The 21175-nt window shown below is 41.0% G+C and overlaps 2 protein-coding genes across 10 annotated transcripts in view; one reads left to right on the forward strand and one right to left on the reverse strand.

Annotated features, from left to right (window-relative positions):
• tns1a (tensin 1a) overlaps positions 1-6133 on the forward strand; it is a 129680-nt gene extending 123547 nt beyond the window's left edge. For all 9 annotated transcript variants that reach the window (XM_082136684.1, XM_082136685.1, XM_082136687.1 and 6 more), the window contains 11 exons: positions 195-838; positions 943-1032; positions 1838-1966; positions 2047-2142; positions 2300-2377; positions 2558-2629; positions 2727-2756; positions 3499-3667; positions 3757-3825; positions 3946-3975; positions 4067-6133. In XM_082136684.1, the coding sequence (XP_081992810.1) occupies positions 195-838; positions 943-1032; positions 1838-1966; positions 2047-2142; positions 2300-2377; positions 2558-2629; positions 2727-2756; positions 3499-3667; positions 3757-3825; positions 3946-3975; positions 4067-4208 (1549 nt within the window). In that variant the 3' untranslated portion in view covers positions 4209-6133. The remainder of the gene's footprint in view (positions 1-194; positions 839-942; positions 1033-1837; positions 1967-2046; positions 2143-2299; positions 2378-2557; positions 2630-2726; positions 2757-3498; positions 3668-3756; positions 3826-3945; positions 3976-4066) is intronic.
• A 7852-nt stretch (positions 6134-13985) lies between these two features.
• Positions 13986-16478, reverse strand: LOC309513994 (uncharacterized protein; the record flags this gene model as incomplete). Its single annotated transcript, XM_082190113.1, has 9 exons — positions 13986-14070; positions 14272-14620; positions 14706-14842; positions 14925-15033; positions 15113-15201; positions 15282-15365; positions 15444-15578; positions 16260-16334; positions 16437-16478. The coding sequence occupies 8 exons, from the start codon at positions 16476-16478 to the stop codon at positions 14572-14574; spliced, it is 720 nt and encodes a 239-aa protein (XP_082046239.1). The 3' UTR covers positions 13986-14070; positions 14272-14571.
• Positions 16479-21175: the final 4697 nt, after the last annotated feature.

Genomic DNA, 21175 nt, shown 5'->3' on the forward strand with positions numbered 1-21175 from the left:
ATGAACATGTGCCTAAAATGTGAGCACATTTTTTTTTTTTTACTCTGAACATGGTGCTAAAACGCATCTCTAATTACATAGTTACTCAAGAACTACACTACAAAAATATGTGTCCTCATTTGTTTGGGTGAAATGTATCTGTTTTCTTTTATGTATTCACACTTTCTCTTTTTATCTCTTTTGTTTTCAAACAGTTTTGGCAGTCAGCCTGCCTTTGCATCATTTCCATCTGAGCCCATCCGGGCTCCTCTCTTTCCAGACACCTTTACTTACCTTAACCCTGATGAGGCCACTGTTAACATCATGGGTGTTCATCATGTTCCAGGAAGCCCCAACACACTCCACCGTACGGTGGCCACCAATACACCGCCAAGTCCTGCCCTTCAACGTAGGCTTGGTGGTCAGAGCAGCCCTTCTTTGGGGCGACGTATAGCAACAGCCAGTGGCAGCAGTGAACCAACCACTCCCAACAGTCCTCTTTTGGGTCGCAGTGGCAAATTCATCCCGCCAAGTCCTGTGCTAGACCGTCAACTCTCACCTGCTCCAGTTTCCTCTAGCCCAGATCACAAAGCTCCATCAAGGGGCCAGGTCACTCCAGATGAGAGACATGGGACACAGTCCAGGCAAAGCACCACTTCTATGGTTCAGCCTGGACCTGCTACCCCCACATTTGCCCTAGAGCAATCCTGTAGCCCCTCATTGTTCTTGCCCCTGGACACAAGAGCGGCATCCATTGCAGGAAATTCTGAAAGTTTTCCAGCAGACAGCACAGAAAGTAGGAAAGCTCCAACTCCTACACTATTGCCACCACAAGGACCTGAAATCACCTCAATATATGGTAAGATAAGAAATCCAGCTAGGAACCATGCAAATGAAATCACTAAATAAAACAGATGTGTACTTATTTGATAAACTATTCAGCAAACCATTTATTCTTTTCAGCCGATGGACCTCCAGATATTAGATTGAATATCAAATTTGTTCAAGATACATCCAAATATTGGTACAAACCAGAAATCTCCAGGGAACAAGGTGAGAGATTTAATATCAGTTTTCACATACTGTTTTCTCTGAATCCGTGTAGAGTGGAGCCAAACCCCTCTGTCACAGGAGCGGCCATATCAAAACACGGGTGGGCTACTCTGGCTCTCGAGATCCATTTCCCTGCAGAGCTTATGCTGCCTTCACATGCTATTGGAAATTTCGTAAATATGAGCTTCCTAGTCGGAAACTGGACATGAACGCCCTCTCAAGTGGTATTTACTACTGGGAAACTCTGAGATAATTTTGATGCCCGAGTTTGCTGCTGTGACTGGTATATCTTTATTGTGTGCTTTGCGTGGTCGTTATATCCATCAGGCACATTTAATTAAGTATAATATTTAAATACTCCTAGTGCTTGATTTAAGCCTATTGATAATTGTTTTGGGAGATTTTGATTGATATTTACAACAACAACAACAACAAAAAACATTATCACAGTGCAGCATTCCACTTATCAACATTTATTTACATGTATTAGATACTCTATGTGTTTTTCTTTTTCTTTCTTTTGGTTTATGGTGTTAAAATAACATTTCCCCAAGAAACAGGCAAGTATGAATCTGGCAACCTCCATGATTCCTAATTCTTTCAAACAACAAAGCATTTTAACACGACAAACATTTATCTGGATTGGAGGTAAACTCTGCAGGAAAGTGGATCTCGAGGACTAGAAATGCCCAGCCCTGTCAAAGCCCCATTTTGGTTATTACAGAATATTTTCTGTTTACTGTGTTTTGCCTTTATAAGGAAGTATAACTGACTGGTGACACATTTTCTCATTTGTATGTTTCAGCCATTTGTATTCTTAAAGATCGTGAACCAGGAGCATTTGTCATTCGAGACAGTAACTCGTTCAGAGGAGCATATGGTTTGGCCATGAAAGTAGCCTCTCCCCCTCCAATGATGCAGCAGAACAAGAAAGGTAAAATAACTGCGTGTCATCATTTCCGTCATCACTGAACAGACCTTCCTCCTCATTTATCTTTTGTTCTTACCTTGAAGTTGGAGACATCACAAATGAGTTGGTACGACACTTCTTGATTGAAACCAGTGCCAAGGGCGTGAGACTTAAGGGTTGTCCAAACGAACCATACTTCGGTAATAATGAATTCCGACAGACGTTTGTATTTCTGTCTGCTGTCTATTGCACTGACTTAAATTGGTACCCTTTGAATACTATGTCTGTAGTCTTCCACCCATCAGCTTGTTTGTGTACTGTAACTTGTCTTTTGTGTGTGTATGTGTGTCTTTACAGGGTGTCTGTCTGCTCTAGTATATCAACATGCCATCACACCTTTGGCTCTTCCATGCAAGCTTATGATTCCTACAAGAGGTGAGAATGCCATTGTCACCCCATTCCTGCAGCCTCTGTAATTGACCTCTTCTCAGTGGATGGTGGTTTTATTTGTGTTCCCTAAACACTGGCTGTTTTTTTCACTCAGTGTTAATTTGAATTTCATCAAATCAGTCTTTGGTTTTTGAGTCTTTGTCTCTTACTTTTATTTGTGAACAGATCCAAATGAAGAGGCCTTGGAGTTAGCAACACCAACTTGTTCAACCATGGATTTATTAAAGCAGGGAGCAGGTGAGTCTCTATCTTTATGTTTCTGTTTCACTTCCTTTATTGCTCTCTATATATCTTATTTTTCTCCTAATTTCTTGTCAATTTCCTACCACTTCAGGACCTCCTAAACCTACTGAAGATTATTATGGTAAATTTGGCATATCATATCCTAGGTTTGCATGCTAATTTTATATTAACTACTGGCTATGAACATCATCTACAGTACTTTCACCATATGCACCTGAAACCGGTCCTGAAATAAGGTGATAGCAGCTGACTTGACTGTCAAACCACCACAGCCATCTGAATTGATTTTGTATTTAAAACACAAACAGAATGTTAAAATATTATTATATATATATATATATATATATATATATATATATATATTATATATTCTTTTTTTTATAAAGGTTAATATCAAAAGTAGCAGTCTGAAACTGGTGTGGCCATAAGCCACTTTAAGTACTACAGTGCATCTTATCCTCATGGACTGTACTAGATTTGTCAGTTTTTGCTGTGAGATGTTACCACACTCTTACACCAAGGAACTTGCAAGTTCTCATACACCTCTGGCGGGACATATGGTTACACGTGGTTTGGCACTTTTTTTGCCGAGTTTATATTTAGTATCTTTAACCCAGAGGTGTAAAGTCCAGGGGTCAGAAAGTAAAAGTCCTGCCATATGTTTATTCCACCCATGAACTCAGCCAGCTGATTTCACTAATTAGTTCTATCTCCTGGCTGAAAAACTGTGCTAATTAGCAAATCCAGGTGATTGGAACAAAATACTGAGGAGGACTTTACACCTCTTTTTTTGGTGTTGTTTGAGACAAACAAGTTTCAGGATGCAGCCTCTATTTTGCACTTATTTAATATTTTTCCCCTAGCATGTAATGTTTTGTACATAAACTCTGTGGATATGGAATCTCTGACCGGTCCTCAGGCTGTGGCCAAAGCCATCACTGAAACGCTTGCTGCCAAATCTGCTCCTATGGCAACCATTGTCCATTTCAAAGTGTCCATACAGGGCATCACACTCACCGACAATCAGAGGAAGTGAGTGGATTTAATAGGATTCATTTTTAAACTGTTGTCTTGAATCAAGCATGTGTCCTTTGTATAACCAAACTTATTTTTTCTTGAAGGATTTTTTTCAGACGTCATTACCCGATCAACATGATAACATACTGCAATTTGGACCCACAAGACAGAAAGTGAGTGTTTTGGTTAGATATTTTAGTTGACTTTTCTGCATGATCCATGTACATTTCATAATTTCAGAAATATGTTTGACATTAAATTCAATGAGATCATCTGGCTTATTGTTCTTACAGGTGGAACAAAGCAGAGGGTGGGGTAGCAAAGTGAGTATGCCAGATTGAATCATTGTCAAAACTTTTGTTAAAGAGAGAAATATATTGCTCTAACAAAAATGTACTCTTGTTTATAATGCAGACTGTTTGGGTTTGTGGCTCGAAAAAAAGGCAGCACAACTGATAATGTGAGTCACCTGTTTGCTGAGCTGGAACCAGACCAGCCTGCTTCAGACATTATCCGTTTTGTCTCCAACGTCATGCTGAACACTCAGAAACCTTGAGTGGCTGCCCATCAACCATCTTGATTTCTCCATACGAGTCTGAATTTTCTCGCCAAAGAGGATTTGGTTATTCTTATCTTATTTTTCCAGAGTGGATTATTCTTTTTACATACTGTATTACTTTATTTTTGTTGAATAACTTTGGGGGTTGGGCTCTTACTCTTTCTTCTTTGTGAAGATTTGAAAACGATACTGTTTTTTTTAGTAAAGATCTTGCTGAAAAGCAGATTAAGAGTGTGCCAGGGTTAAGGTAGTAAGTGTATATGGCAGGGATAAAGGTAGTCCCTTTGGCCTTCCATAACAGGAGGCAGAACTTTACAAAAAAAAAAAAAAAAACATTAGTTAAAAATGCCATTATTGTGATTGACCAACCAAAGGTAGAAAAAAAGAAGAAAAAATAGAAAAAAAGATAAGATCAGACAAGTCAAAAACTCTTTCTGTGTCCTCATGTGAAAAGTATGAAGATTTTGCATGTTTGCTTGCAAGATTCACAAGAGTAAGTCATTTTCTCTGAATTCAGAGGACTTTAGTTTACTCTGCTGTTGCTCAGAAAAGCATTTTGCAGAATTTAGCTTTTCACTTCATCTTCAACTTCAAATAACAGACCAAATCTGTTTGGGGAAAAAAGTGGTTAAAAAAAATGACAAAAAAAAACCCAACAACAAATCACTTCGCCCCCAGGATTGCCAAATTGATTACCACAAAAAGACTTTCTACACTTGCCTGTGGACATGGAACTAGCAACTACACTGCAATCACTGGAAACTTTCTGCTGATATATCCAAATGGATAGTAAAGATCCCACTGGCTCTACCCACAATGTTCTGGCTGTGGTAGTAGATGTTTAGCTTTTTTCTGAACTGTGCTCAACATCCCATTCACAGCTTTGCCCCAGTCAGTGACAAATACAACAACATTTTGTTGCATACTAATTGAGTGCATGGGTAGGTCCATTTTGTACTTGTCTAAAATGTATTATGACAAACCATGACATTTACTGAATATTTATTTTTGTTGCAGTATTACTTATAACTATATTTAAAATAGTGTATAGTCTACAGAAAAGAAAAACTTAACTTAAAAGTTAAAAATGAATTATTTTAGCTAAAATATCAAAATCAGGTTTTGAGAAGAAGCTCTTGATGTAAAATGTATGTTACAGTTTTTGTCTTTATTTGAATGTGTTCACTGTGTCATTGGTAGGTGTTTTAGAATGAAAAGGCATGAATGTGGAATAAATTGAGAAAAAGTATTTTAGATTTAAAAAACACCAATACATGTATAAATTTGCCATGAGTGCTGCCATTATGTGTGTGAATCAAACAGCTCCTGCAATTGATATGGATTATTTTATTGGTCAAAGGGAGGTCAGTTATTTGCAGTTGTCTATGGAAATGTAAAAGAGCCAATGTAATGTGTTTGCCATAAGAATATGGAATTTAATGTAATGCACCGTCCATCCTGTCAGTAACTAGGTTGTTATAGGATGTTCCTTCTCTGTTCACCGTCATTAAGTGCTTTATAATCATAGATGGGGCAAAAGAGATTGAATATAATACATTATCTAAATTAATTGACAGGATGGAGGGTGTTTTGTTATAGATTTCTCTATAACAAGAGGTAATGACGGTACAAGTAAACTCTGAGTTAAGTACACCATTGGTAGAAAGTCAAAGCAGTTAAAATGGGTTAGCAGTGGTTAATAATTAATAAGGTTTTACTGTTTTTCAAAGTGAGTTCTAGCTGCAACTGCAATGTTCCACTGTTTTAAGGAAAGTGATCATGGATGAAGTGCGGGGAACTGTGGGGTTTACAGTCATTTTGTCTATTTTCAAATAGTCAAAAAGGAGCAATTTGACAGATCATGTGCAGTTGAAAATAAAAACAAAAATCATAAAGTGAACAACTTTTAGTTGTATCTATTTTCAGGATGTTTTGTGGTTGGTGAATGCAGACCATGTTGAAATACATTGTAGCGGCACAGTATAATCGGAGTGAGATCCCCTCTAAATGCAGCTGACTACGCCACCCTGTTAAACAGGGAAATATTAATACTTATAGGCTAATTGCCTACAAAAAGGACACACATGAACATGGTTTCAAAAGAAGGGCCTGAGACATGGATACAAAAGTACAAAAGCTGTATTTCACTATAATCAAGCATGAATCTTAAAAGATTATTAAAAGACTGTAGGACTGGGGCTAGAACATGCAAACATTGAAGACACTAGAAAACATGAAAAAGGAGACCGAGGCTTACCTATGGCAGGTAAACTAGTTTAATGAGCACAAGGCTCTTATAAATCACAAAACTCTTACCACCAGGTGCACAGATCTCACTACACCACACACACACACACACACATAAGATGAAGCATGAACACACTGCACTCCGTGACAGTCCTACCACCGCACAAGAAGGCCAACTAGCTGCCTGCCCTGAAGTCTCGGCTCTGGATAACTGGTCTGATGGAGAAAACCAGTAAACAGCACGGATACACGATAAAGAGCAGGTTTAGATCACGGGAAACAAATGTAAAAAAAGCAGCAGCGTCAGAATGTTGCCCCGCCGGCTTCAATGAACACAACGGGCACTGCGGTCCACAGGCAGTGACGCACAAACGGTGCTCTGACACACAAGCGGTGCCTTAAAATTCCCCTTTTTATACCCACTAAAGACATGTGATTGGACAACTTGTGCACCTATGGCATGTTAGAAAATAAACACCACGCTCAATGCACCATTTATCCCACTACACATTGATAGAAAAATCCAGTGTCTTGTGATTAAATGGAAAGGTATGCTGTCATTTTGTGGAATTACAATGCAGTTCCCTTTCGAGGGAACTCAAACTGCGTCGAATGACACTTTGGGGAACGCCCCTTAGCGTAGCGCCTCTGAAGTATGAATGAAACTAAGCCAATCCTGCTTGGTTGCGTCATGACGTAATGTGTGACGGCATATGCGGAAGCTACAAAAGGACACCGGTGTGGTGAAGTATCCAAGCGGGAAGGAAGTCGACCGGAAGTTGAAGCCGGCCGCGTGCCACCATCTTGTAGCAGAACTTCACCTGCATTTTGGCGTCACTTTGACAGCGAATAACTTTACATCTGAGGCGTTTGAAGACTCCATGTGTCCATTATTTATTTCTAAAGAAACATGACAATGTATAAAATGCTCCATTACCTTGTAGCTTACGTTATGGCCCCGTAAAAACAGTTTTTGTAAAAGTAGGCTAACGATTGAGTCATAACCACGCGACTCTCTGTCGCACAGTAGAGAGATTACCGTATTGACGGGAGGAGAAGCTCGCGATCAAACGGGGAGACGTGGAGGCAAAATGACAAAATAATTAATCAGAATTCCTAGCAAAAGTTTCTCCTGCTCCTAGCTCATGGACACCTCCTACTCACGATCTCCGTCTCTGCAAGATTCGGAAGGGAATGATTCAGATTTCTCATGCCACAGCCACTAGAAGACAGACGGGTTGCTCAAGTCACATCTACGTCGTCAAGCTCAGTTTGAGTCTGTGCGTCAGGAACGGAAGTCCTACAAAATCGCTGAAAATGGCCTTCACTTGCCTCAATTGAGTTCCAATGAGATGACTCTGTCCATTTCTTATACTGTCTATGGAAGTATCCGGTCACTCTGAAGTGATGGGTCCGGGCTGAGGACCCAAGCAATCCGATTGGTTCAAAGCATGTTTTATGGGTAATCGCTTTAGCGCCTGCTTACAAATCATACAAAATCACTTTATTATAGAAGACGTTTGTACTGTGTTATAACGAGTCATTAATGTATTTAATGTATTTTAAATTATACGTTTCATATACTAGTATTTAACCGAAGCTATAGATTGTGAAATTAAACATTTCTCGTTGTTAGTGTGTTTTTTAGTTAGCTTAGATAGTAGCATAGCATACAGCTAACGTTATCTGATGATCGTGCTATGAGCTTTACCTGAGCTTATACTGCCTTACCGTATTCACAGCAATTCGTAGTGCAATTATAATTATGTCATTGTTTTTTATCGCAATAATCAGCGCAATATGTTACAAGTACAATTTTATTTATTAAAAGAGCCATAACATAATGTTTATTTGTGTATATTACTGTTTTTCTTATGAACAGTTTAGACATTTAAATAAATTACAGAATGCTAGCTATGTTTTGTGGGTATATATATTAATTGGTTGTCAAGCCTTGACTAAAGAACAGTATAATAAAATTATAGAATCACAAATCTTAATGTAATCAAACTACTTAATTCATATAATAATCTTTTATTTTAAAGAAATACCATTTTTAAGTATGTATAGGGCATAATATGGGCAATAGGGCATAATATGCTTTTTTTTATTACAAGCATGTCATTTGTGTACTAATGCATATGATTTATGGCATAATTATTTCTTAATACAGAACATCATACAACACAATAACATTTAATGTAATAAAATGAGTGAACCAAAACTTGTATAAAAATTTAATTAAATTACACAATACAATACATAATGAATTCAACTGAATTATGAGATGTAATATATTACATTTTTATTAACACAAAACTACAAGCAAAATGCACATCGTTTTAGGACATTTATAGAGCTTTTAAAAATACACAACAATACAAAGCAGCTTTAAACAGACATACTTTTGTATGTCATTACTTTCCTAAATACTTTTGTGATAGTTCTCTGGCTATACATTGTGAAGATTTAAAAACAAATAATGTTGAGTTAGCTGTGTTTAAATTTTGAATGAACTGTAAGGTTAAAGTTTTTTGAGAACTAATGAGACACAAATTTATAAACAAACATTTTTTTTTCGCCTATCGTGCGTCTACTCTACACCCCTACCACTAAAAAACCTAAAAAACCTCATAGTTACAACGCGGACTGTTGAGCAGACGCGTCTCAAGCCTATTAGTGATCCAACGCTGCATACTCTTAAAGGTTACGTCCATGGATCACGGCTGAACGCGTCTTCTCCACACTCACTTACAAACAAACTTATAATATAAATTAGTATTAATATTGATAGCATCACTGGTAGCTTCGTTGCTAACTCACTGTCCATCTGTTAAAATGGCGAATATATCAGATGTAAGTAGTCTACCGCTTGGTGCAGGTGAGGACACATTTGAGCTTCACGCACTGCAGTCTGAGCTGGAAGCTGTTGAGAAACAGATCCACAACCTTTTATTGAGACAGGCCGAGCTGAGAGACCGGTGTTTGGCTCTTGAAACATCACGCGCCGATGCACACAAATCAGTGTTTAACGTTACTAACCCGCTGACTCCGACCGCGTCTACTCCGTGCGTTCCTCAGCATCGGTCGAAATCAGCCATGGTCTCGTTCACTCCGGCTCCAACACGCCACCACGAAGCCTGGGTGGTTCCGCAGCGGAAGACGCGAGTCAGGTTTAGACCAAGACTTTCTCCGACCCTCCCGGTTTTCGAGTTATCGACACAAAACCGCTTCTCCCCTCTACGCGAAACAGAACGCGATGCTGTGATCATCGGCGATTCCATCGTTCGGCATGTACACGCTACGTTAGGTAAAAGTAAGGTGCAAAGTCACTGCTTTCCTGGTGCTCGTGTTTCTGAAATCGCTGCTCGCGTTCCCGAGATCCTGAACGGTGACGAGCGCGTCGGAACTGTGGTCCTGCACGCTGGAGTGAACGACATCAGGCTGCGCCAGACGGAGATTCTGAAGAAAGACTTCAGGAATCTAATCGATACGGTACACAGCACATCGCCTGAAACAACGATCATTGTGTCAGGACCGCTTCCCACGTACCGACTAGGGCATGAAAAGTTCAGCAGATTATTTGCGCTAAATGAATGGTTAATGTCATGGTGCAATGAGCAGAAACTGCTCTTTGTAAATAATTGGAATCTGTTTTGGGAGCGTCCTAGGCTTTTCCGTGCTGATGGCTTACACCCAAGCAGATTCGGAGCGGATCTTCTGTCAGATAACATCTCCAAAATGTTAAATACCCTTTGACTAGTAACCAAAAGTCCAAATCATAGTCTCTGCTGCACCAATTCAACTGATATAAATACTAGTGTAGAACATTGCATAGAAACCGTGTCTATTCCTCGTTTAGTGAGATCAAATAATAAATCTAATGCAGGATCTAGGAAAAATCTAATTGTTATTAAAACAGAAAATGTTGCTATTAGTAAACAAAAACTATTTCTAAAGCTAGGTCTTCTAAACATTAGATCACTCACACCTAAGGCAGTTATTGTAAATGAAATAGTCACAGATAATAGCTTCGATATACTTTGCCTTACTGAAACCTGGCTTAAACCAAATGATTATTTCGGTATTAATGAGTCTACTCCTCCTGGATACTGTTATAAGCATGAGCCCCGTCTGATTGGTCGTGGCGGAGGTGTTGCAACCATTTATAAAGATATTCTAAATGTTACCCAGAAAACGGGTTATAAGTTTATTTCATTTGAAGTACTTGTACTAAATGTTACGCTCTTAGATGTTAGAAAAACATCCCTATTATCTCTAGCCTTGGCTACCGTATATAGACCGCCAGGGCCTTACGCTGATTTCCTAAAAGAGTTTGCAGATTTTCTCTCAGACCTATTAGTCAATGTCGATAAAGCACTAATTGTTGGAGATTTTAACATACACGTAGATAATCCAAATGATGCGTTAGGAGCTGCGTTTACAGATTTATTAAATTCATTTGGGGTCAAGCAAAACGTCACCGGACCAACACATCGTCTTAATCATACACTCGATTTAATTATATCACATGGAACCGATCCAACCGATATAGATATCATTCCACAAAGTGATGAAGTCACTGATCACTACATGGTAACTTGCATATTACGTACTGCTGTAATATGTCATGCGGCGTCGCGTTATCAACCAGGCAGAACAATCCTCCCATCCACCATAGATAATTTCTCAAATTGCTTATCTAATCTGTCTCAGCTGCTGCCTGAACCCAAACAAACAGATGAACTAGAAGAACTAACTAGCACTATGAGCACCATTCTCTCTAGAACATTGGATGAGGTTGCACCTATTAAATTAAAAAAGGTCAGAGAGAAAAATAAAGCACCATGGTATAACAATACTACGCATGTTTTAAAGAGAGAAACGCGTATTTTAGAGCGTAAATGGAAACAAACTAATTTAGAGGTCTTTAGAATCGCGTGGAAAGACAGTATGTCACGATATAAAAAGGCCCTAAAAGCGGCCAGGGCTGAGCACCTCCGCAAACTAATAGAAAACAACCAAAACAATCCAAGGTTTTTATTTAACACCGTGGCTAGACTAACAAATAAACAGACGTCACCCGAACAAAATATCCCGTTACAGTTCAGTAGTAATGATTTCATGAACTTCTTCACTGAGAAAATAGAAAGCATCAGAACCACAATTGTAAACGTTCAATCTTCAATCGCGCCTTATAATTCAGCTTCAATTATCACCCCGCAAGAACAATTACAGTGCTTTACAACTATAGAACAAAAAGAGTTAAATAAACTTATCACTTCATCTAAAACAACAACATGTTTATTAGATCCTATACCAACTAAACTACTGAAAGAAGTGTTACCTGTAGTGGAAGATCCTCTCCTCAATATTATTAACTCGTCTTTATCTTTAGGTCATGTTCCAAGAACATTTAAACTGGCAGTTATAAAACCTCTCATTAAGAAACCACAATTAGATCATAATAATCTAGCAAATTATAGACCCATTTCAAATCTTCCATTTATGTCTAAAATATTAGAAAAAGTGGTGTCCGCTCAACTGGGCTCTTTCTTGCAACAAAATGAGATCTATGAAAAGTTTCAGTCTGGATTCAGACCGCATCATAGCACTGAAACTGCGCTCGTTAAAATCACAAATGATTTACTTTTAGCTTCTGACCAAGGCTGTATCTCAATACTAGTTTTACTTGATCTTAGTGCTGCGTTCGATACTATAGATCATACATTACTCTTAGATCGACTACAAAATTATACTGGTGTTCAAGGACAAGCACTAAGCTGGTTCAAATCATACCTATCTGACCGCTACCATTTTGTCTATTTAAATGGAGAAAAATCGATCATAACTCCAGTAAACTATGGAGTGCCGCAGGGATCTGTATTAGGCCCTCTGTTATTTTCAATATATATGATGCCACTTGGAAATATTATAAGGAAACATGGAATTAGTTTCCATTGTTATGCTGATGACACTCAAATATATATTTCATCACGGCCGGATGAAAACGCAAAATTTTCCAAATTGACAGAGTGTGTTAAAGATATAAAAGATTGGATGACCCGTAATTATCTTTTATTAAATCCAGACAAGACAGAGGTAATACTTATCGGTTCAAAAAACCGCCCACAAAACCTCGCACAATACAACTTTAACATCATAGGATGTCCTGTTACTTTATCCTCTACAGTAAAAGACCTGGGTGTTATACTCGATTGCAACCTGTCTTTTGAAAATCATATTTCATATGTTACAAAAACAGCATTTTTCCACCTTAGAAACATTGCTAAGCTACGTAATATGCTATCAGTTTCTGATGCAGAAAAGTTAGTTCATGCATTCATGACCTCGAGACTGGATTACTGTAATGCTTTATTAGCTGGTTGTCCTGCATCCTCAATAAACAAGCTACAGTTAGTCCAAAATGCCGCCGCTAGAGTTCTTACTGGATCAAGAAAATATGATCATATAACACCGATTTTATCATCACTGCATTGGTTACCTATAAAGTTCCGTATTAATTATAAGGTATTGCTACTGACTTATAAAGCCCTAAACGGCTTAGCTCCAGTCTATTTAACGGATCTTTTATCACCCTATAATCCATCGCGCTCTTTAAGATCACTAAATTCAAGGCTTTTGGTCATACCTAGGATATCCAGAACCACCAAAGGAGGGAGAGCATTCTCACATTTGGCTCCAAAACTCTGGAATAGTCTTCCTGATACTGTTCGTTGCTCAGACTCGCTCTCCCAGTTTAAAACTAGATTAAAGTCGCATCTCTTCAGCCAGGCATTCATATAATCCTACAGTTCAAACTACAATCCGGCCTCTAGCTCATAAATGCCAGAGGAGAACTGGCCCCCGACTGAGCCTGGGTTCTCCCAAGGTTTTTTTTTTTCTCCATTAGGTCACCTGATGGAGTTTTAGGACACCATTAGGTCACTTGATGAAGTTTTTCGGTTCCTTGCCACTGTTGCCTTTGGCTTGCTCAGTTGGGGATATTTTGGGGATATTTAATTTAATTTTATCAATCAATAAATTCCTCTTGAAACAAACTTTGTTGTATTATTTTAATTTAATACTGTGAAGCTGCTTTGATACAATCTGTATTGTGAAAAGCGCTATACAAATAAACTTGACTTGACTTGACTTGACAAATGGATGCAGTGTCTTTTGCTGTATGAAAAGTCAAATCTTTAGTTTGAAGTAAATTCATGTTGTATATGCAGTCAATTCTTTGTGGAACCATCCTAAGGCCTAGATGATGCAGTCAGTCAATTTCCCCTTTAGATGGTGGGGTCGTGACCTGTAGGCGAGGAGGCTGGACTAGGTGTCATGGACTGGCTTGAGGGAACTCTGTAAAAACACACAAACATGCTGCAACACATCATGTTCAACTGTACATTTGCACAGTCTTTAGTGCTATGGAACATCACTCACTGTTTTTACTTTGATATGCAAGCCCAAAGGTGCAACGCAGCAGAACGTAGTTAGCTCGTTGAACCTGGGGTGTCATGGATGTTTTAATGACACACTCCACAAGATAAGATATATCAGCCCAAAAGTGACTGAAACCTTCCGTTCGTCTCAGTATTATAAGGCTGATCTGTACAAAAGATTTAAAAAAAAGTAATTACTTAATGAGTTAGTTTTAATGAGTTAGTTCACCAAAACATATAAAAATCAGCCATCAGTTTCTCCCAACATATTATCAAATGATACCAGGGTGAGAAAATGATGTGTTTTTTTGGTGATCTAAAAAATTCAAGTACTTATTTGTACCAACACGATCCCATAAAATGCTTACCTCAGGAATCAATTCACACATTAAAAGGTTGAAATGTTCAAGTTTTTTGTCCTTCTTTTGCTCAAACACAATGTTGTCTATGTGTCCTAGAAGTTCCTCAACATGTGCTGACAAGGCAGGATGAAAGCTCTTAGGTTTTGCCATTTTTCCAGTCTTCATTTGCCACCATTTGTTCCATGTGGGTTTCAGTGAGCCTTTTACAATTCCTTGAAACAACTCCTGAAAAAAATATTTAGTATAGCAAACAATATCTAGCCATTTTAAATTTTGTAAAGTCTTATATGTACCTGCATTTCAGTATCACTGACAAGAGAACAAATTCCTTTTTTTTTCCACCTCCTCGACTGTCCTATATTGTAAAAATCATCGATCTACTTGATTTATTAAAATTTTAAGTTGATTTATATGAATGAGGACACACATTTTACACATACCTTTTATATGTCATATGCTGAACAGCATATGCTGCCATTGATGATGCGTGATATCTTCTCAGATGCCACAGATCGTCTCCCTGTATCACCTCGTTTTTCATAGAGGTCCATTTGTCCCTCACCTCCATTTCTGCCATCTAATGAAATAAACACAGTTGTTAAAGTAATGTAGATAAAAATAAAATAAAATAAATAAATAAAAGCATTTATTTAACTTACTGTACAAACCAAAACCCCACAGTTGTTAGAGTCAGCCAGCCTCCACTGTTCTGGGTACTCAACAGTCCATTTTCCCAAGTCCCAAGTATTTCGGAAGGCATTGCTTTTGCACAAAAGAAAAAATAAATTAAGAAATGTACATTAGTAAATAAAGATAACAGTTTTGACATTTACAAAGCACAAAATACCATAGTATAGCCAGGTCCATCGCAGAAATTGACTTGTAGTTGCCAGTGGGGTCGTAAACTCGAATACGATTCAGCAAACCATCCAAGACCTTTACAACATAAACAGAAACCACTTTAACCAGAGTAACAACTGTTGAGCAAAAATGTATTTTTTTTTATCCATACATACCCACAAAATGAAGTGGTTTCCCTTTTCGGGGCTCTGTCCACCAACAATTCTTGGAATAAGGACTGTGTCATTCTCATCAAGGTCCTTTAAAATATTTTTAAGTAAATAAGTAAGTAAGTGTGTCCCCTGCCCCTGAAATTTATTTCATAGATTTTCATTTACCTTCAGACAAGAAATGTGACTGTCATCCACATGTTTCTTGATAGTGAAGGATCGCCACCAGAGAACGAACGTGTGCACCTGTAAAGCAGTTCCACCATGTGCTTTACAGAGCTGTGCAATCCTTGTGTCAAGAATCTAAAAGAAATAGTAGATTTCAATAAAATGTTGTTGAATAATAAAAGAAGTACATATAGGAGGTTCGTGTACAAAAGACCATATAAATAAGCTGCCATTGGACACATATGGAGGGCTCGCCTAAGTCCCAAAATTTCTCCAATCATGCATTCATGTCTATGTCTCAGCACCCTCTAACAGAATCCACGGTTTCGAGAATATCCGAGAAACTTTATTTTTCGCCCCAAAAAAACTATAAGTGTGTACGTACGTGTACCCCTTATAGATATTTTGGGTCGAAAAATAAAGTTTCTTGGATATTCTTGAAATCTTGGATTCTGTTAGAGGGTGCTGAGACATAGACATGAATGCATGATTGGAGGCTCTAGAGCCTTCCAGAGCTGAGATATGGAGATCCCACAAAGCATTTATTCCATATTTTAAATTTGCCATAAACATTTACTTCAAAAAGTGGACCATCTACTGTAATGTACTGCCTTTCTCACCATTCAGGTTAATGTCACGCCGCAGGAATGGTTTGAGTTGGGACACATTGGTTTTCTGGCGGAGAATGTTGCCTGATTTGTCTGCAAGTGTAGCAACCCCTTTTCCGGTAATGTCTTCGACTACAAAAGGGCCTGTCCAGTTCCCCTCTAAACATCCACCTTTGCGTCCCTCTTTTCTTTTGTTTGCTTTGAGTACCTCCTCTCCTTCGTGGATGTGAAATGATTTCACATTTTTTCTTTTCCGGGACTCGTACTCTGCCTTTTGCTTCCCCTGTGCTTTTGCAATGTGATAATGTACAAGAAACAGACTTAATAGAATACCTTAAATAATGTGAATTATTACTTAATTATAGTTCATACTAGAGACAATTACCTTTGCCTGTACTGCTGTCACCTCTACTATCCGTGTTGGCATTACAATATTCGGATCCTCTGCTACAAAGCAATCTGTCTCAGATACTACCTTTTGTCATGAACCGGTCTCTTCCTTCTGTTTATTTTTCCTTCATTCACACACGCGCACTCACATACAGCTGATTCCTATTATCTCAGCGCTCGCGCTGTGCACACACCCAATCATTCCCATTCATGTTTTTCCTTCCTCTCCTCACCCGCAGCTGTTACCCATAGTAATCAACACTTACACTGATTATCATCTCACCTGTTCCTGTTCCTCTCTAATTTCCTTAGCTACTTCTAGTCTCTGTTTTCTCAGTCTCCTTGTCGGATTATTGTTTGAACGTTGAGCTTTCACATTGTCTCTTCGTTACTATCTCATCAGTATTGTTTCTCTTGAGATACACCCAGTCTTGTCCTGTCCTGTCCTGTCGTGACGTGAGTTATATGTTGGAGATTCATCATTGTTCTCTACTCAGTTCACCCTCCGTCTGTGGACCGTCACCTGCCTGCCGTCTGTGAGTTACTTGCACCGGGCTCGAGGACTGAGTCGAGTTGCTGCTCTCCTGGCTCTGGACCCACAGCTTCTACCTTTAACCTGTCCAGGAATATTATTTCTGTTATACACAGATCTGCGTCTGTTGACGGCAGTCTCCTTGTTTGAAGTTTCTAACGAATAAACTTTACTGCATTACCTCTGCTTTTGGGTCCTCTATACAAACTCTGACAGAATAATCCGACCAGGATGGACCCAGCGGGGGAAGGACCATTTCGTGCGGCTATTGAGGTGCAGGGAGTCGTGCTGGGCAGGCATGATGCGGAGATTTCTGATACTCGTCGCTCCGTGAAAAGCCTGACTGCTCAGGTTGCTGACTTAACTGCGCGTCTTCACCGCTATCATCTTGAGGCTTCTGTTCCTCGAGGGAGTTCAGCTGAACCCAGGATTAACAACCCACCCAGCTATGCCGGTGAGCCCACACAATGCCGTTCCTTTCTCACTCAATGCGAGGTTGTGTTCTCCCTGCAGCCTGCCACCTATGCACAGGATCGAGCACGCATCGCCTACGTGATCTCACTACTGACAGGAAGGGCGCGTGAGTGGGGAACTGCTGTCTGGGAGATGAATACTGACCTGACTGATCGTTTCCAGCTATTTAAAGAGGAGATGGTCAAGGTGTTTGACTGCTCTGTACACGGTCAAGAGGCTTCTCGCCTGCTCGCAGTGCTTCAACAGGGAGGACGTTCGGTAGCTGACTATGCTATTGAGTTCCGTACTCTAGCTACCTCGTCGGGCTGGAATGAACCTGCTCTTATTGCTCACTTTCTTGAGGGGCTCAACTCCAACTTTAAGGACGAGATTTATGCCCGCGAGATTCCTGACCAGTTTGATCAGTTGGTGGAGCTGGCAATCCGTCTTGACAAGCGCTTTGAGATGCGTCGTCACGCTCGCGGTCTGAGAAACGAGCGCCCTGTAACTCCTCCCACTTCTTCTGTTCCCATTCGGAGCGATCATGAAGCTGAGCCTATGCAGCTGGGCGGTATTCGCATCTCGTCGGCTGAACGTCAGCGACGGATAATAAACCATCTCTGCCTCTATTGTGGCTCTGACGGCCACTTTGTATCTTCCTGCTCTGTAAAAGCCAGAGCTCGCCAGTAACCAGGGGAGTTCTGGCGAGCGCAACTTCTCTCTTCCCCACGCCCAAGACCAAGACTCGTACCACCCTCCCGGTGGCTCTCCGATGGTCCACCTTTTCAGCTTCTGGTTTAGCTCTCATTGACTCTGGTGCTGAGGCTAGTTTTATTGATGAGAGGTGGGCACGTGAACATGACATTCCTCTAACTGACCTTGAAGACTCCACCTCTGTGTTCGCTCTGGATGGTAGTGTCATTTCTAAGGTTCGTCGCACCACCCGGCCGGTGAGTCTCACCATCTCAGGGAATCATCAAGAGACAATTTCTTTTTTTATCTTTCAATCCCCTTTTACACCTATTGTTTTAGGCCACCCATGGTTAGCTAAACACAATCCACATATTAATTGGACTAACAGTTCTATCCTTTCTTGGAGTCTATCGTGTCATGTTGATTGTTTGATGTCTGCTATTCCTCCTGTTTCTTCTGTTTCTGTGTTTCAGGAGGAGGCTGGGGATTTGTCTGGAGTGCCTGGGGAGTACCTCGATCTGCGGGCGGTTTTCAGTCGCTCTCGGGCACTTCTCTCCCTCCCCATCGACCGTATGATTGCGCTATCCATCTCATTCCTGATACCACTCCTCCTCGCGGTCGGTTGTATTCTTTATCTGCCCCCGAACGTGAGGCTTTAGAGAAGTATCTCTCCGAGTCCATTGCGGCTGGTACCATCGTTTCTTCCTCTCCCGCTGGTGCTGGATTTTTTTTTGTGAAAAAGAAGGACGGGTCCTTACGTCCCTGCATAGATTATCGGGGGCTGAATGACATCACTATTAAGAACCGCTATCCCTTGCCTCTCATGTCTTCAGCTTTCGAAATCTTGCAGGGGGCGAAAGTTTTCACAAAATTAGATCTACGCAATGCGTACCATTTGGTTCGTATCAAAGAGGGAGATGAATGGAAGACCGCGTTTAACACGCCCCTCGGTCACTTTGAATACCGGGTTCTTCCTTTCGGTCTGGTCAACGCCCCCGCGGTCTTTCAGGCTCTCATAAACGATGTCCTGAGAGATATGCTTAACGTCTTTGTGTTTGTTTACCTTGACGACATACTTATTTTCTCACCCTCTCTCCAAGTACACGTCCAGCATGTTCGTCGAGTCCTGCAACGTCTCTTAGAGAACCGCCTCTTTGTAAAAGCTGAGAAATGCACATTCCATTCTCAGTCCGTTACTTTTCTGGGGTCTGTCGTTTCCGCCAGTGGGATAAGTATGGATCCTTCCAAGGTCCAAGCCGTCATTGATTGGCCAGTGCCCGATTCCTGTATTGCTCTTCAGCGTTTCTTAGGTTTTGCTAACTTTGACAGACGATTTATTCGGAATTTTAGTCAAGTGGCTGCTCCACTTACTGCGCTCACCTCGGTCAAGTCCCGTTTCACTTGGACCGAGGCGACCCAGTCTGCGTTCGACCGTCTGAAGACCTTATTTACCACCGCTCCTATTCTTATCAATCCTGATATCGAGAGACAATTTATCGTCGAGGTCGACGCGTCGGATGTGGGGGTGGGGGCGGTGATTTCACAGCGCTCACCTTTGGACAATAAGGTTCAACCCATGTGCGTTCTTTTCGCATCGTCTCTCATCCACGGAACGCAATTACGACGTAGGTAACCGCGAATTACTAGCCATTCGACTGGCGTTAGGTGAGTGGCGACATTGGTTGGAGGGGTCATCGCAGCCGTTCATTGTCTGGACGGATCACAGAAATCTCGAGTACATTCAATCCGCAAAGAGGCTCAACGCTCGTCAGGCTCGTTGGGCGCTTTTTTTCTGTCGATTCAATTTTACGATTTCCTATAGACCTGGTTCTAAGAACATTAAACCTGACGCCCTATCTCGCCTTTTCGGCTCCTCAAAGGACGCCTCAACCAAGGAGAACATTCTCCCCCGGGAGTGTGTGGTTGGGGCTACCGTTTGGGGGGTTGAACGAATTGTTAAACAGGCTCTTAATCGTGCTACTACTCCACGACAGTGTCCGAAGCAATTACTATTCGTTCCCGAACCCGTCCGTCCGGCTGTTCTCCGTTGGGGACATTCGTCCAAATTGGCAGTTCACCCTGGCGTCAGGGGTACGCTTGCTGTCATTCGTCAAAGGTTCTGGTGGCCTACTAGAGAGCGCGATATCCGCCGTTTTGTTTCCTCATGTCCTGTCTGCTCCCAAACTAAATCTGGCAATTCACCTCCCGCCGGCTTACTCCGATCCCTTCCGACTCCGTCACGTCCTTGGTCGCATATAGCCTTAGACTTCGTTACCGGTCTTCCTCCATCCATGGGGAATACCGTCATTCTCACTGTGGTGGATCGATTTTCTAAGGCCGCTCACTTCGTTCCACTTCCCAAATTACCCTCCGCTAAGGAGACTGCTCAGTCGGTGGTAAATCATGTCTTCAAACTTCATGGCCTTCCTACTGACGTTGTCTCAGATAGGGGTCCGCAGTTTGCCTCTCAGTTTTGGAGGGAGTTCTGCCGACAGATTGGCGCTACTGCCAGTTTGTCATCAGGATATCATCCCCAGACTAATGGGCAGGCCGAACGATCTAACCAGATTTTAGGTCGTATGCTCCGCAGTCTAGCGTTCCAAAATCCTTCGTCCTGGTGCGAACAGTTGCCATGGGCGGAGTATGCGCACAATTCATTACCGTCATCCGCCACGGGGTTATCTCCTTTTAATTGTTGCCTCGGCTATCAACCCCCGCTTTTTCCCTCACAGGAGCTCGGAGTTTCCGTTCCGTCGGTAGAGGCATTCATTCAAAGATGCCGTCGCACATGGAAGAGGGTGAGGACTGCCCTCTGTCGTACCAAGGCTCGCTCTCGCCGAGCAGCCAACCGCCACCGCATAAAGGCCCCTAGATACATTTGCGGCCAGCGAGTCTGGTTGTCCACTATGAATCTACCTCTGCAGTCCAGCTCCCGTAAACTCTCGCCTCGGTTCATAGGACCTTTCTCCATTATTAAGGTTCTCAACCCCGTTACTGTCAAACTCAAGCTACCTCCTAGTCTTCGCCGTATCCATCCCGTGTTTCACGTGTCTTGC

The sequence above is a fragment of the Leuciscus leuciscus genome (assembly GCF_965113295.1).
Source record: "Leuciscus leuciscus genome assembly, chromosome: 14".
In the NCBI taxonomy this organism is placed as follows: Eukaryota; Metazoa; Chordata; class Actinopteri; order Cypriniformes; family Leuciscidae; genus Leuciscus; species Leuciscus leuciscus.